Here is a 17977-nt window from a genome sequence, read left to right as displayed (position 1 = left end):
ATAAAAAATATGTTAGTTATTATAATGAGATTCTAACACCTAAACAGCCTTTAATTTTTCAGTTGATAATTATTTTAAACAACACGTTTAACATTACGCTATGAAACCACGTTTTAAAGAAACTTTTTGAAACAAACTTTCCTTCCGTCGGTGAGAAGTTTAGCATTAACCTCATTGTCAGATTTCCCGTACACTCGACACGTATTTAGCTTTGTTCTCAAAGTTTTCCTTCTTTGCCCGTTTTCCTAGAATAAAACAAAATTTCGTATACAAACAAGTTTTTTAACAAAGATACGTTTAACATTTGAACTGAAAGAAAGTTATAATTCTCATTATGAGTAGTTTCCGTTAAACCTAAAACGGGTTCCGTTCAACAGAGAGAGAATGAGAGCTCGTAGAAACATTTGCGTAAAGAATATTAATTATTGAATTGTAATTAGTTTTTCGTGGTTATTTATTTATAATTATATGTCACATGAAGTCATGAGTTAGTTATATTCAATTTAAGGTAAGTAATTGTAAAGTATGTAAGGTAGTGTTTCCAATGAGCACCTGACAGCGCCGAGGTAAAATAGGTTTGTATGTTATAAATGCAGAAGACATAAATTTATTTAATATTTAATCTAGCAATTGGTGTTTAGCGCATTGATTACACTTAATTAAAATCGACTGTTGTCAGATATAAATAAAACTTGAATAGAATAATTAAAAAACAATCTAAATTCAAAATACATATTTTGTTTAATTTTTATTTTGAAAATAACATTTTTATTGAAAGCTTACTATAATAAAGAATGTGTACAAAGATATGAAACTACAAAAGATAATAAAATGAAACGGAGCGAAATAATACCACGAGATCGAAATGAAAAAGTCCCGCGAAAAGTCTGGGGATTTGGAAATAATTACAATAAACACGGATCCCTAAAAATATTTCAGAAGTGACCAATATTTCGCGATGGGGTAGCGAGTCAATACCGACTCAATAAACAAACCAGTTTTCGCGATCATCAATAGCTTTTGTAGGCAGGCGACCATTAGCTAATTCCGAAAACGAGTTCTTCAGGTTTATTTTGTGTCCAATAGTGACCATAACAGCTCATTGTAGTAAACAATTCATACACAAACATATTGTGTGAAGAATGTCTAATGAGAAAGGATTTGTCCGTAAAATAATTGCAATTGTATTAAAGACTGGTTTTTTTGTATTTATAATTATTTAAAAAAATTAACCGATGTGACAAAATATTGTCTAGATATTAATGGTATAGGATTAAACATACAAAGGAACTATTGAGTTTAAAAGTGTCGCGGTTTTTTTACATTGTTTAGATATAAGGCTACAGATTTGTGTTTAGACACAACAGACAACCTCCATGGTCGAGTGGTGTGTACACCGGTTTTCATGGGTACGCCACTCTGAGATCCCGGGTTCGATTCCCGGCCGAGTCGATGTAGATTACCATTAGTTTTCTATGTTGTCTTGAGTCTGGGTGTTTGTGGTACCGTCGTTACTTCTGATTTCCATAACACAATGCTTCAGCTACTCACATTGGGATCAGAGTAATGTGTGTGATGTTGTCTCAAAAAAAAAAAAAATCTGTAGCCCTTGGTCCTGAATGTAAACTCTATTTAGTCGACGTGGATTTTCCGTTCCATTATGAAAGTGAGGAAGTAGAGAATGCATCTGTGTCTGTACACACACTCGTGCAGTATAATATGCTCCGCGGAGTTGTCTGGTCTCCCTGGAGATCGGCCGTTCCAATATTTACACACATAGCTCTTATAACAAATATCTCGTATTGGTAGTCAGCCTTATATACGACCCTCGATATTGACTGAAAATGTAGTCGATCGTTGCGAAGGGTCGAAAATATTGCGTCAACTCAATTGTTGACAATATGTATTGTTGAAATAATCTAGACTATGTGTGTATAATTGTATATATATACTTACATACTGGGAAATGTAAATTATTTAAATTTAAGAAGACTGCTTTTTCGTTTTCATTTTGCAAATAATAACTTTCAATTGTTAAAATGATTGAAACATTGCATTGTTTTAATTAACATTTGAATAAAAACAATGAAAGTCATGTGCTTTATATAAATTTTGCACCCCTTGTTAACGTTACCTTAAGTTATGTTGTATTTGTCATTTAATTTTTATGTCTTGAACTCGATCCTGTACGGATATTCTGTAAGAAGGGGGTGAAAGTCAGAATGTAATGTGCGACATTGACATTAAAAATGTATGACACACGTGTCAAAATCGCGTAACACGTAAGGCAACACTTCAAGTGAAAATAACTTTAAAGATTCATAAAAATCCATGTTTAAATAAAGAAATCAAAATATTTTTATACACAGATAATTAACGTGTTCTTACGATTTCAACAATTACAAACGATAAACAAATATTTATTTATTTGTACGTTTCTTGCGTCACGTAGCGCCGCTGCTGTATACACAAGTTGTAAGGACACCAGTAATAATTACGTTGCTGTAATCATGTTTTGTTATATTATGTATATAAAAATATGTTATTAGGCATTAGAAGTACTATCCATGTACGTACCTGTAATGATTACTTGATCTGAATTATAAAAAAAATAAATAAAATTTTAACAAAAAGAAAAACCGACTTCAAACAAAACACTATTTTAAAACAGATGAATATGCACGAAAAAGTAATAAAAATAATTGCGTATTCAACATATTTTTTAGAGTCTTCCTAAGTTAAATGAAATGAAAAATATTAGACTACTTAAAAGTCGATTAACGATTATATCATGTAGTTATAGTTATTGGTATATTTGGAGCCGGTGTCAGCCACGATGCCCTTGCCCCAACAATCAAAAGAAAGAAGCGATACGAGCCCCTTGATTGATCCAGTATATTATTGTGTAAAAGGTAATTTGTAAAAAACATATTTGTTAAAGTATTCTCGTATTGTTTTTTGATAGTTATACTGCAGGGTTTTATTGGCTGACACCGACTCCAAATATAACAATAATTATAACTACATGATATAATCGTTAATCGACTTTTAAGTAGTCTAATATTTTTCATTTCATTTAACTTAGGAAGACTCTAAAAAATATGTTGAATACGCAATTATTTTTATTACTTTTTCGTGCATATTCATCTGTTTTAAAATAGTGTTTTGTTTGAAGTCGGTTTTTCTTTTTGTTAAAATTTTATTTATTTTTTGATTTTAAGTGAAGCTGATGTTGACTAACTATTTTTTTTTTAATATGGATAGATTAAGCGTTCCGTTTATATGAGTCAGAAACTACTTCGAGGACAATTTCAAAGGAAACTTGCGAATAAAGCAAAAATAGACTTTCGAAAATGCGGATTTAATACGTCACGCGGCGTGAACTACAAGGATCCCTCGAAAGAGCTGTAATCGAACTCAGCAAAAAAACTTTGAAAAAGATCAACTATATTTCGTACATCATATGACATCACATCACATACACAAATACACAATTTGATTAAAGATAGTAAGAAATTCTGCCCCATATCGCACCCTAACTGCGAGCCGTATAAGGAGTTCCATCACTACATAGTATAAACAAAGTCGCTTTCTCTGTCCCTATATCTTTAAATCTACGCAACGGATTTTGATGCGGTTTTTTTCAAAAGATAGTGTGATTCAAGGGGAAGGTTTATGTATATAATACATGAACAATATAGTAAAGAAACACTGATAATTTTAGAAGTTTGCGATGTGATGTCGTATATAAACAAATTCTGTAGTATATTTAGTATCAGTATTGCACCCGTGCGAAGCCGGGGTGGGTAGCTAGTTGATTATAATATTCGACTATGATAATTACATAAACATAACCACATTACGGAAGGTGACTCAAATATCCAAATAACCTATAAATAAAAGATTCGACCGAGTATCGCTAACGTGCTCCTCAGAATTGTTCCGTTCTCTTCCGTTCCGTCACTTTGTCATGGATCCTGTGCTCAGAACCTTACCAAACTTTCACCAAATTACCCTTGAAGTATATATTTTATAATAAAAAACAAATTATCAAAATTGGTTAACGTGATTTTCAGTTATTCACCTATTTGTCGCGCATATACATAATGCAAATTTAAGACTTATGTCGTTTTCAAATGGATACCATCATCGGAAAAAAAAATAAAAAAAATGGGACCCCACGGGAAGCACTACCTTTCAAACAAAAAAAAAATTATCAAAATCGGTCCACCCAGTGAAAAGTTATGAGGTAACAAACATAAAAAAAAAAAAAAAAAAAAAAAAAAAAAAAAAAATACAGACGAATTGATAACCTCCTCCTTTTGGAAGTCGGTTGAAAATGGAAAACTCAGGCTTAAGTAAAATCTCGTTGGAATTGAAACAAAATTTTATCTGCAAAGCTATTATAATCGAAGTAAAATTGTAAAAAAAAGTTTATTAACAAAAAAGGGTTTATTCATTATATTCAGAACAATTCTTATTTGACACATAATAGTATATTAAAATTTAGATTTTATTTTAAATTATACGCCAACAATAATAAACATAGCATTTGTAACTAAATATTTTACTTTATATTTAAGTTGGAGTTTTAATATAAAAACCCTTTTTTAAATAATGTTAGTAAAACATTAAAATTCATAAAACAAAAAAGAAACAAAATATTATTTTTCATTAATATTTTGACTTACTCAATAAATACATTTCCACTCTACACCAAAAGATGCGGAAGGAACATCGTATCAACACAAAACGAACACACAAACATACCGACACATGCCGACACACGGCACGCACACGATCAGACAAAAAAGTTTAAAGTTTTTGCACCCTGTTCTTCCTACGGAAGTAGTTTGTGCGAGCGAGACGACGCATACGCAAAACGTAAATACGAGCGAGACGGCAATCGTGGGAATGACTGGGGTAGCGATATCCCATACAATCATTGAAGTGGGACGCTATGTGTGGATTTAGAATAACATTAGCTGGCCCCGAGTGTCACATCTGTTCGGGTCAGTTTAATTGTGAGACACCTGTGTTGCTAATTTATTATGTAAACGGTTACTTCGCTACGGAAAGCGTTAACCATTTGTATAATTTGGTAATGTCATTATTTTTATTTATCTGTAATTTTATCTTATTAATGAATTATAGGTATAATCTTTGTTATCTTAATATGAAGTGTACTACTATTTTAAGGGTAGACTTAATAATAAAATCCTCCTTGTATAATTAATTCGTATGTAAATTGTTTTGTGAGTTTTAAAGATAATGGTATAAATTAATATATTCACCATATATGGCTTGTATCTTTAGCTACATCAATAACAATAAAAAACAATTTCAAAGGATTCCAAATGAAAGCATTGTTTAAATATTTAAAAAAATAATTTATTTTCTCTCTTTAACATCGCAAGCGATTACAAATATATACAAAAATATACAGTCGTATCGTATGGATACTGGTTTATGTGTAAGATATGTATATCTAACACACAATAATGTATAAGGAATCTTCACAACCATGTGCAAATCACAATTTAAATTTAAGTGAATTTAAAAAAGTTAAGCTACGGTAAACGGTTTCGTCCCTGTTACACATACACGATTAGACACGAGCGAGAAGAAGACAGTGTCACTTTATATATTTATGAAATTATAACATTAAAGCTTGGTTTTTGGTCCCAATATTCTCTAAACTAGCGATAAACTTATCAATATACTATATATGTATCACACAACTTATTAAATATTATTTACTCTAAAAACAGTCTTCAAAATTGATGTTTCAAATTAAACTCTGAGATCGACAACAATATACAAATTTTCATCTTTCGGAGAAATGTTCAATACACGAAAAGCCCGGCCGACTTTTTAAATACAAAATTGACTTTTAGTTTAGTATTTAAATGTTAAAGAGCGGCTTTATTTACATATACTGATAACATTTATATTCTTTTGCTATTATACATTTTTTCTACCGACGGATAATTTCTTGAGCAAATTCTAATAAGCTAATTCCGCACCCCAAGGTCTATACGGCTTGGAACTATTCTGTGAGTATTGGTGATGGGGTGGATGATGCGGATAAGGGGCGGGGTAGTGGGGTGCCGTGGGCGCGGGATGTGGGCCTGGAGGTACTGAGGGTCCTGGCGGAGCCGGTGGTCCTGGAGGGTAATGGGGATAGCTAGGCGCGGCGGAGAGAGGAGCGGCGATCGCAGGAGGCGCTGATATCGTCGTCGCAGCCGTCGACGCAGGGGGCTCTTGTCTCAAATCTGTGTAGCCATGCTGGGGTTGAGGTACACTGGGGTACTGAGGATATCCCCAGTTTGTTGACTTTGCCGCTAGTTCCCGTTGCGCGGCGAAGCATTGGAGATGACTCATCAGGCGCAGGCGCAAAGGATCCTGGATGTCCAATCCCTCGCAGCTGACGAGGTATCGCGCGACCTCAGCTGCGCACTCCCTGAAGCCAATGCTGTGGTAGTCCATGGCATAGCGTTGAGGGTCGTACGCGTATGTATCTAAGCCTGCAACAAATATTAATTTATTAGTTTATAAGATTCTGATAATATTACAGCGATAAATTGAAAGTTATTATTTTCAAAATTTGTTTAAGCTTGGTCGGTTTTGTTCCAGCAAATATTATATTTCTTTTAAGTATAAGTTTGCGAACAAGGTTTAAGATAAAAAGTTGTAGCACAAGGTCTCTTTACAATGGTGCCGTTACCGGCAGAGGTCACCGACGACCATCAAGTCCCATCTCTTTGTCTGTTTTCTTTTCTTTCATAAAATAAAGTTTTGTATTTCCAAATTTGTATAATGCAAACAGCTGCAGTTGATGAAAATGTAAGGGTTGAAGATAAAAATAACTTGTTCTTGCAGATGCGCTTATTAAGTATACAAAACGCTTTCAAAAAGAAATTCATTCAGAATCAAGAAAACATAAGTCCATTCATTTTTACCCTCCCTGATTTACGCAACATATGAGAGAGATGCACAATTGATACACAAACGGTGCGAAAGAGAGAGATTCGTAACGGGAACCTAGTGTTTCCGGCGTCCTTCCGTGGGGTAAAAAATTAATAACAAGATCCGCTATCCTCTAGAGCCATTGAAAAAGAAACGAGGGGTTCCGAACTGGAGTCAGTGGGCCACCGGGGCAAGGAGGAGGTGACAACATGCTCGGCCTTTATTGCGTACATTTGTTGCTTTTGAAATATTATTGTGCACGTTCATTCAAAGTTCTTCAAAAATTAAAAATTTCTGAAGAAAATATTGCAAATATTCTTCCAAATAAAAGAAAGAAGAAAGAAAGAAAGAAGTTGTGAGCTAAAATTTGATATTAATATTATTTAACTCGGTCGCTTAAGTTAATTATTTAGTATCATAATGTTTAGCCAAAAATGTTCTTTTAAACTATCTGAATAAAATAATACAAATTTAGTCATCATTCATCGGTTTTTGTGTTATATGTGTTTAAAAACAGAGATCTTTATACATATGTAGGTTTATTTTGTACGTGAATTAAAAAATACATATAATTTACGAAAAAAATATAATTAAGAAACTAAATAGGAAGTCTTTGGTTATCTGACTTATTGTGTTCTTTCATTACTTCCGTAGGGTCCTCAACTTTTTCCTAAACAGTTTTTTTTAGATACAGGTGGGGTAACTACCCTTTCGGTGGAGGATTCTTTACTTCCGTTGCTTGTTGGATAGACGCTATAGGGCGATGCAAATGAGGATTTTGGATTTGTATTTGTACGTTAATGTGATTTGGAAATTTAATTTAATATATTTCTTATTTGAGTCAGGATTACTTTAAGTTAAGCTTCCAGTAACTAAAATGAATAATATAAAATAAAGAAATAGTGCAAGTTTTCTTGACAACGGATTATGTATATAGAAATAATAAAAATTGTATTCAGCCCGTCTGTGTATGGTGTAAAAGTACCAAACTGGACAAACAATTAAAAAAAATATAAAATTTATTAATATTACGAATGTGTGGGCAATTAAAGTGGTAAAACTGGGGGGTAACGAATAGTCAAGTAGTCATTTTATGAAATCAAAGTGGACTAACATTATGAGTATTATTTGACTACAGAGGGACCGTCCCTCACTGGGGTGAGTGAGACGCAGTCCCGGGTTCGGTTCCCACGCAGCCCCATTTCGAAAAGAGATTATCTTTAGTTTCAGATTCATTGAATTCGTATTGAATAATGGTGGCTGGTACTAATTTATTGTTTACGGTTTTTTTGTAAATCATACTTAGTCTGATAATAATACTAATATTGTTTTAATTATATGAAGCTCAGCAAAGCATAATGCTGTAATTAAATATGTGTGTAGGTAGTCTGCACAATGTGTGTTTTAATAATCCAAGCCTCGACTCCCACACACGAATATATGAAATTTCATATACTTGAAGTCTGTACGTGTCTTCGTACAAGGAATTCAAGTTATATGACGAGAATTCAAATTTTAGTTGAATTCCTGGACTATCTAGTCGAGGTAGCATAATTTGGATACATTCTAAGTTATTTTAATGTCATTTCACAACAAATATTTATCTGGATTATTTGGAGCGCTAGTTAATAAATCGAAAAACTATGAACAATATATTTGTATTATAATTTCAATAAAATTATAAAACAAAAATAACCTAATCGCAAAATTACAATTTTCTTTCAGGTTTCATTGTATTTTGAAATCGTTCACAATCTAACGCTGACATATAGAAATTACTTTTTTCATTTTATTTACTATTGAGTATTGAATAACATTATATGTTTATTAATTTACTTTAAAACACACAGACAGACATATAAATATTAGAAATCAATAAAATAATTTATATACGGGTAGTTCTTTATGAGTGTGAAAGAGACAAAAAAAATAGATCACATATCACTAAGGCGGGTTATCGGCCACTTCCTGTTTGTTAAGTTTTTCTAGCGCCAGGTGCTTGTCCGGCGGGCCCCTACCTGGTGGACTGGCGATGGCCTTTTAATTGTGTTCGGACCTAATATGATGTGGTTTGGATACTCGATAGAATACAAACGAAGATGTTTTTATATGATTCAACATCGTTTTTCAATGAACATTTTTTTTATGCCACAATTTTTGCAAAACAATTCCGTTTAATGTATTTAACAACATAACATGTCAGTCCAAGTTATGGTTATAGACCATTTGTCATCATGTGGTATTCTCTTATCGTTATCAGCAATAAAGTTCGTTAATATAGTCATGGAATATAGTCAACGTAATGAATGAGCCGGCCCGTACTTCCGACGGCTACTAACCGCAAAGTTTAACCGCAAAAGAGCTACCGAGATTTTTAATAATTCAAAGGTCAACGGCTTCACGGCGGAAGGAAGAGCAATATACTTTATAATATATAAATTATTTTGTGGTTATTATGTCATGATACATATATACACACATATATAATAGCCCATTGAGTCACATTCGTGTAGCGTAATATAGTAAGCTCCGTGCTTTTTGCTCAATAGAGTAGAGACCCTATCCTATTATATATATTTTTATAATTTTGGTGACCAGATTGAAACTAAAAGCAAATCCGATGAATTATTTAAAAAAAACAATATCGCTTCACGGAACCAAACATTTGAAACAAGCATACAAAAAAAGGATAGCAAAAAGTAACCGAAAAAAATGTTTGCGATTGTACACTAAAGTGCGTTTTAAACTCTATCGCCATGTATATAAGGTTGTAAGTTTTTTGGTCGTGTAACCACCTGTCACAGGAGCGTGGGAACTCAGTGTAAATGATAAACTGATAAGGATTGCATGTGCGATATTGGATGTTTGTAATTTATATGTTAAATTAATTACATTATGCTTCTATCTACACTTCCGAAATAGTGGAATAAGGGTTAGCACGTCCGTTTGTAACGTACGACGTTTTTTTATAGAATTAATTCATTTCAATTATCAGTTAATTAATCAAGGAGATTGCGACTACCCTAACGGTGTTTATTTATATTATTTAACTAGCTGTGCCCGCGACCTTGTACGCGTTTGAATTTAACAAAAAAAATATTATTGTAGACTAAGTCCCGTCAAAATCGGTCCAGCCATTCCATAGGTTAGCTGGAACAAACAGTCAGACAGACAAAAATTGTAAAAAACATTGTTTTGGTATATGTACCGTGTATGTGGCTATTTTAATATAACAAACAGACACTCCAATTCTATGATATGTATAGATTAATAGGTAAAATATAAATCTAATTATTAGCTTAATTATAATATTTCATTTTAAGTGTCTACGAACTAATTCTTGTTACCTGTACAATCTACTTTACTGTACGGATGTCCAAAATACGAGTATTATGAGTAATTTCGCCACAATTCTTCGAGTCGTAAATAAACTAGAACAGACATTTCCATCGCGTATTCGTTCGTCATCGTATTTTTATTGAACCGCTACAATTAAATATTTACAAACTAACGTCAGAATTAATAATAGCCAAAAAGTTCACAGAGGAACAACACAACGAGTAGCCTACGTAATAATAGTGTATTCATTTTACTTTTGTACAACTTATATATTTTTTGCGTATTCTTAACGGGATTTTGTTTAATTTAAAGGAAACGGAAATGATTCTTGAACGCACAAATGACAGGATAAACGTCTAACGGTTAAAACGTGCTTACGGAACTGCAATAACGTGCCTCCAACTTATCAGTCATTAAAATGAATGATTCGTAAGTTTATGTAGAAAAAGTAAAATGAAAAACACGCTCAAACCGAATATACGATAGGACAAAAGCAAAAGGAATCAGAATTATGGTAAACAATTTAATAAGCGCTCTTGTGTTATTCGCCCTCTTTTGTTGTACAAAAATTACAACTTATTGGGAAAATAGAAATAAAAATTTGTACGCTAAATCGCTTTTATCAATAACTAGCGACCCGGCCCGGCTTCGCACGACTGCAATGCTGATACTAAATATACTGCTGTGTCTTGCAATGTTTACAGTTTTTCAGTCATTCTCTAATATAATTACTCTATCTACTAAAAAACCCGCATTAAAGCTGTTGCGTAGTTTTAAAGATTTAAGCATATATAGAGATATAGGGACAGAGAAAGCGACTTTGTTTTATACCATGTAGTGATAGTAATAGTGATCGCTTACAGACAACCTTCGGCGTGATGATTATAGACTTATAAATATGAGACATATAATTTAATCGTTTTAATTACCTTTAGCGTGCAGCATCTTCAAATGGTCGACGGTTAATTGTAATATCTCGGCTTTCTCCAGCTTAGCGCTGCCCTGCTTTTCGCAGGCCGCTGGAACAAGACGCTTCAGCTCTGTGAGCGACGTGTTGATCCTGTCTCTTCGTTTTTTCTCGATGACGCCGCGACGACGTTTCCGTGTCATCAGCTGACATGAGTCACCTCCTGGCGATCTGCAATAAATTATGAAAATTTATATGAATTATGGGTATTTTGATAACAGGCTAGAGCCAAAGTTTACAGATAATTTGAATAATGTTTAAATGGTATGTGTGAGAGAGAGAAGTATAAAACAATGCATAATATAAACGCCATGTAAAAAACAAAGTTTCAATAAGTACGGAACATCTTAATATAGCTAACATTTAACGCGGTCAAAATTAGCATCGTACTTATTTATAAATTGAATTCAGGCTTTTTTTGTATATAAATATCGTATTTTTTATTCCTTTATTGAATTAGTTTGTTTATAAAGAGTAAAAGGTAAAATCTTCAAAATAAAATAATTATAGAGCATGTTTGTGGAACAAGAAACTGAAATTTGTACGGTATTTTATTTTAAGAAGACACCGTGAAAGCGGGTAGTCCCTTATAAAAGCTCTCAAATGAGACATTAAAGAGGTGCTTTCGACACTTAAATTATTTATTAAATAAATGTAACAATGTGATATTCAATAGATAATGAGATTTAATTTACACAGGTTAAATGATTCAGCGTTGGAAATAACTATTAAAAATAATGATTTTATATTCGATACAGTAACTATAGTTGTAAATTATTAGTAGCTTGTCGAGTCTTTTCATGCATAATTTACTCCAAATAATATAAATAACACAGTAAAATATACAAAAAACTAAATGGATCATGACTCATCTTCTTTATAGGACGCGATATTTGGTATACATATGAAACACAAAAACACACTCACTAAGCCTGTAATTAATTATAACTAAAAAAATATTGCGTTAAATATTACAGCGTTGTAATAACAAAGTGGTCGCAAAGTGAATTCATGAAGCAATCCAATTATATATGGTAGCGCGTAGCTTTGCTACAAGTGTAGCGCCTCTACGACATAACTGCTACTAGTCATGAAAACAATTAGATTTTTGTGTGAGTTTGCTTAAAAAATATATTTCTTATATTATTATATAATATTGTGTCTTATTATAATATAATATTGTTTAGAAAATAAAATTGAAAATTAAACTAGTGTTAGTAAGTTGCTGTGTTTGTTATCTCTATAGTATGCGGATAGTAAAGTAAAACATTTTTATTGAAATAAATAATAAAATTTAAGTGAATGGCTTAATCATAACTGTACGTACTGCGCATCTTTACTGCTCTCCTCAGAAAAAGCGTCGTCTTCACTTTCGGAGTGTGTGCGCTTGTTCCTCTGCGTAGGCGCAGGAGGTGCTGGTGGTCCCCAGCCGTAGCCCCACTGTGGGTTTTGGGGTTGAGGCTGTTGAAGCGAATTTGATTCCATATGCCTTTGGTACTCCATAGTTAAAATTAACTTGATGTTCTTATTAAAAATCCGAAAAACACCGTTTTTGATTCTTTCGTAATTAATGTTTGTAGCACAAACAATGAAATCACTATCACACAATGTTTTATCTTAAGCACTTTGTAGTTTAAGGTGTAACTTTCAAAAATTTCAGGAACTTGTTATAATTAGCACAGTAGGCACGCTTGTGGAGCACACGTAGACACGTGCGCACGCGTCGACCGCCGGTCGCGGAGTGTGCAGCCGCGTGACCGACATCGCTGCCGCCCTGTGCGGCCGCGCTCACTCTACCACCGACATACACCCACCAAATATTATACAAATCCCAACCTTATGCCCTTGTCATAAAACCAACGCAACCGCATCATAAAATTGTAAATATTACTACAATACCACGATTCATGGACATGATTTAAAATTAAAAATAGACCTTATTTCTGTGGAGATAAAAATGAAAACATGTGCATTTAAGATCAAAGAGGGTTGACATGAGTCAAAAATGTTTGTTAAAAGCCTGTATACAGGAACATAGCAATTGCAGCCGAGGTAATAAGGGCGATATATGCATGCGTTATTTGTATATTATGTTTGAAAAGGCCGCGTGGCCGGCACACGGTGGGAAGCAGCTTCAATTAGGGAAACGCAATTTCATTCGTCAAACAATAGCTTATTGTGAAGGAAAAGTTTGGGGATAAAACGAAAAGCGTGCCACACTTCCTATGTATTGCGAATTTAATTTCTAATATATTGATTGAAATATTACGTACTTTATTTAACATTTTCGCAACTTTTACCAACAATATTTTAACTTGTAACTTATATGTGGTGATCATCAAGACGAGATAAAAACTTGACAAATTGAAATTATATAAGTAAGGATATAGGCATAAACTTTAATTTTTTGTGTATAAATTAGTAACGTTGAACTTTTTTAAAGTTGAAAAAAATGTTATATATTATCTTTTCAGGTATAGGATTAATATTTATCGCGTACATATTTAAAGATAAAAGAACTTAAGATGTGGAAGAATTCGCACGATTCTTTTGTAGAGAAATACTTGCGCGATCTTTTTATAGTCATCCCAAGACACGATACAGTAAAAAGTTAAGCCATGCTTTAATTCATTGTCTTCTTTTTGATCCTATTTCGTTGAAGAGCCGACTTGAAACTATAGTATATCAAAGTCATTCTTAAGTCTACTCAAAACGAATTGTGTTAGAATTTTAATCATTATAAAACATGAAAAGCATTTGTGAATACTTTTATATAGGTAAGTTTTTTTTAGATTTTCTGAACGGCGGGATTATCAGTTTTATTTAACTTAGGTAACACATGGAGATTTCTCTGTTAGTCTCATTGAAGTTAAGGAAATACGAGTATATGTTGTATGGTATTATTAAATTACGAAAGCCCTGCCTAACTAAGATTCTTTCGAGCCGGATGGCCTCCCCAGAAATTAGGAATCTTAACAGCTGATTACGGGATTAAAATTAATATATCCTGCTTGGAAGTCAACAGGTACCTATTAACTCCACGTATTTTTACCATCTATAAAATCATCTATAAATATATTGTACAATGTATTTTTTACAAACGATTTGAATTTAATAAACGGCAAAGTTAAAAATGTCTGCGGAATTTTACTATAGAAACTGATACCATGCCCCAAGTTTCCGTCTCCGCAAAGTCAATAAATCCTGACTTTGCGGAGACGGAAACTTGGCGTTATAAGCTTATCCTTACTCCTAGTGCATAGATAATTATTATCACTGATTTTATCAAATATTGTTCTAAATATACTGTGACGCAACAGTATATTTAAACTTTGTTAATAATATCCCAAAGAGTTTCTAGCTCTAAGATTATAAATAGACCGGACCGATTGTAAGGAAATAACAAGAGAAGCATAAGTCCGCAGTAGAAAATAGCGGAAAAAGGTGTATTTAGATACAAAAGCTCTACTGAAGAGGCGAGGAGTCCTTACCCTTACCCAGCGCGGGGATGCTTTTACTTTGAGTCTCTTAAAGTATTTTCACGATGAAAATTAAAAGTATCAACAATTATAAATATTATCAAAACAATTTACGAAAAAACAACAATTAAATTTTTATTTTTAGCATTTGTGATAGGTCCATTTAAATTAAAAAAAATATATATTTATTTTCTTACCTTCATAAAAATCATATAAATATTTTGCAAATATAAAGAAAGGTTACGAACTATTTTTGCATGTGATTCAAATAGGTTGTAAATACAAAAAAAGTCTATCCCAAAACGTGGGCCTCAAGCTTTTTCGACTTTAAGTATTAACCCGTTTTTTTGTAGGCGTGAGAAGAACTCGGCAGGTGTATAGAATCATTGTGACAGGACCATTGTACGCGAAACGCTCCTTTTTAAAGAATTGGAACGAAAAATTCAAGTCGAGTGTATAAAATATACATTTTATTAACTGCGAGTGTTTATTCTCGGTGGGAATACGTTTGTCTGTGTTTACTTAACGTATTCTTAATACATGAGTTAGCCTGAAGTCTTGTCCTCTTTATGCCTCCAGTATAATTGCGGTTGAATCAACACGCCTCTGATTTGATCGATTTAAAAAAAATTTAGTTTTTTCAATGATGGTTTTATATTAATAACAAATATCAGGAGTTTATATGCAAATATTTAACATTACATTATTACGATTTAACAGCTGGTAATAAAATCATTGTCAGTACTTACGTAACGTAACGTAGCGTACGTTCCATGAAATGCGCCTCAAAAACTAAAAAAAACTAGAGAGAACTAAAAAAATAAAAATACAAATGTTTAAGAACGATGTACTACTACCTACTACTAATAAAATGGAATACTTACCGTTTTTAACTGGTTACATTTTAGTTGACTTTTTTCAGTGGTTGTGTTTAAGTTTTATGGCAAGTTTTTCCGACATAACAATAGGGAATGGCGGTGGGTTAGCTTTCCTTATTAATTATTTGACGTTTGTTGTTTTAGAGAACTTGTCTTAACCTTTCTTTAAATATTTAGTTATCACATGAATACCTCAAATAGCTCGTATACCTACTCTAATATAATATTGATATAAAATTAAGTTCTAAGATATAATTAAAGCGCGGAATTAAACATTTTTTATCGTTAATGGAGCACCGCTGACGCTACGTTACGATGTGTAATTTTATATATTATCCAATTACTGTACAATTAATCTATTATCCAATTAAAGGTCTGCAAACATTTACGCTTACGTAATAGGCTATTTGACAATGCGAAAAATAAATTGTGAATTATTGTAATCAGTGTATATTATGAGTTTAAAAATGGTTATTTACTAACGAAAGTTGAAAATAATACTTAGTTTATTCAAATAGTCAATGCGAATCTTCAAACGTTTGTCACGTGACACAAAACGCTCCTGATTGGCCGGGCTTATGATGAAGTCACTTTCTTGTAAACTTTGCTTTTCTACCACATGTACCACAGATTAAAATACAGGAAAGTGACCGTGACGTCACCGACCTCATTGCAGCGCCATATAGTCTAAGTAGCGTTTTTGCGTGCTATTTAAATATGGAATTTTTAATATGATATTTTTCGGAAAATATGTACTAGAAATAAAAAACACAACTTTCACTGGGTTCCTTGACCTCTACTAAATAATATAAAAGGGATTTTAAAACCCAATCAAATAGCCTATTGTGGTTGAGAATTATTTGAAGAACAAAAAATTTTATAACAATAATCAATGAGTGTGTCCGTAGTATATATTTTATTTTGAAATGCCATAGCTTACTTCTTATATAGTAAATATTTTTTTATTTATTAAGATATTGGTTGATTAATTTGTCATATGGTCGATTAAAGGAAAAAATATAATTAATAATTAAAAGAGTAGTTTTAAAATACTTTACAAACTACATTTGTGCCCAGAAAATCGGGCAAAATATTTTTTTATTGTCAAGCTTATAAACGATCAAATATATTTTTGTATCAATCTTTTCTCAATACAAACCACGGACTCATTTCTAATTTTCCCACGCAATTTTCCGCTATAAAGAAACAATAGTCGTCGCGGCATTGTCAATACAGTAATTTTTAAACGGTACCCACCCTCGTCAACCCCCGTGCACCCCGCATTCACACGGGAACAGAGCCATACAAACTCACATTTTCGCTCGAAATATTCAAAAAACGCCCTACACCGTCGTGTTAAGGCTCAAGCATCAATGCATCTCGCCATTGAAACATTATATGATAATGTATTATATTTTTTATCATAAGTATATTTGTACGGTGACATTTAGTGGTCTTGACTGATCGACGGTACTTGTAAATATATGTTTTGTTATTGTATCTTATTATTTCTGTTTTATTTCTTTGAATATGTAGAAATAATCTGCTCTTTTATGAAAAGGGTTTCGATGAACAAATATATATGGTGTCATATTTTTAGAAATAATTTAAAAATATATAATATAATACTCATACGGTTTCTTGAACCGTACATATTTTTCTATTATTATATTTCATTTGAATGGCTTAATGGTATGGCTTATCAGCGCCTTGGGCGAATTGGCATTATATTATATATTAACCCTCTCTTATCTATGGCGTTGTCTCTAGCGGTGCTTGTCACTCAAACCGAAACAATAGTAACTAGTAAGTAGCTTCCATCGTGACATTGGCGAAATAATCTGTGCCTTGTCGGCAAATTTAATTGAATTGAACTAAAACATAACGGTGGGTAGTAAATATGTGGTGAGTGGCTGGTACGCCCATGCCACCATAAAATAATCAAACAATGTATATTTGTATTATTAAGTTCGTAGTAATATTATATTATTAATAGCTTCTTTTACAAGTCTTTTAAAGTTATGTGTTAAGTTTAAGTTGGGGATATCAGTAGGTACTAAAGGATAAAGTTGGTTAATCAGTTTTATTTTCGCCATTTACTTATACTAAATTTTTTTGGTATTAATATTTTCATACTTAACTTAAATCTTGTTTTTATATTGGAAAAAATAAGTTTGATACGTAAAATAAGTGCATGACATCTGAAATGCTGCCCGATGTTTCCTTCTTAATTGCACATCACGCTATAACACATTACTGTATATTTTTTATGCCAAAAGTACATTTTAAATGGCCAAAATATTATTTACCGGAAATTGATATGAAAATGTAATATTTTTACTTGC

General features: G+C 32.6%; 1 protein-coding gene across 1 annotated transcript; it reads right to left on the bottom strand.

The window, feature by feature from the left end:
* Positions 1–5928: 5928 nt before the first annotated feature.
* Positions 5929–12778, bottom strand: LOC124543790 (hairy/enhancer-of-split related with YRPW motif protein). Its single transcript, XM_047122098.1, has 3 exons — positions 12603–12778; positions 11238–11446; positions 5929–6527 (listed from the first exon to the last, which is right to left on the bottom strand). The coding sequence occupies exons 1-3, from the start codon at positions 12776–12778 to the stop codon at positions 6007–6009; spliced, it is 906 nt and encodes a 301-aa protein (XP_046978054.1). The 3' UTR covers positions 5929–6006.
* Between the last annotated feature and the right edge of the window lie 5199 nt (positions 12779–17977).

Source organism: Vanessa cardui, chromosome 1 (assembly GCF_905220365.1).
Source record: "Vanessa cardui chromosome 1, ilVanCard2.1, whole genome shotgun sequence".
Lineage (NCBI taxonomy): Eukaryota > Metazoa > Arthropoda > Insecta > Lepidoptera > Nymphalidae > Vanessa > Vanessa cardui.
This window is presented reverse-complemented; position numbering and strand designations above follow the sequence as displayed.

Bases quoted from the DNA above. Each gene is read 5' to 3' on its own strand.
- LOC124543790 (XM_047122098.1), bottom strand. From the start codon at position 12,778: ATGGAGTACCAAAGGCATATGGAATCAAATTCGCTTCAACAGCCTCAA. The intron at 11,447-12,602 runs GTACGTACAGTT...AATTTATTGCAG, and splicing joins GAGAGCAGTAAAGATGCGCA to ATCGCCAGGAGGTGACTCAT. The intron at 6,528-11,237 runs GTAATTAAAACG...TATTTGTTGCAG, and splicing joins GAAGATGCTGCACGCTAAAG to GCTTAGATACATACGCGTAC.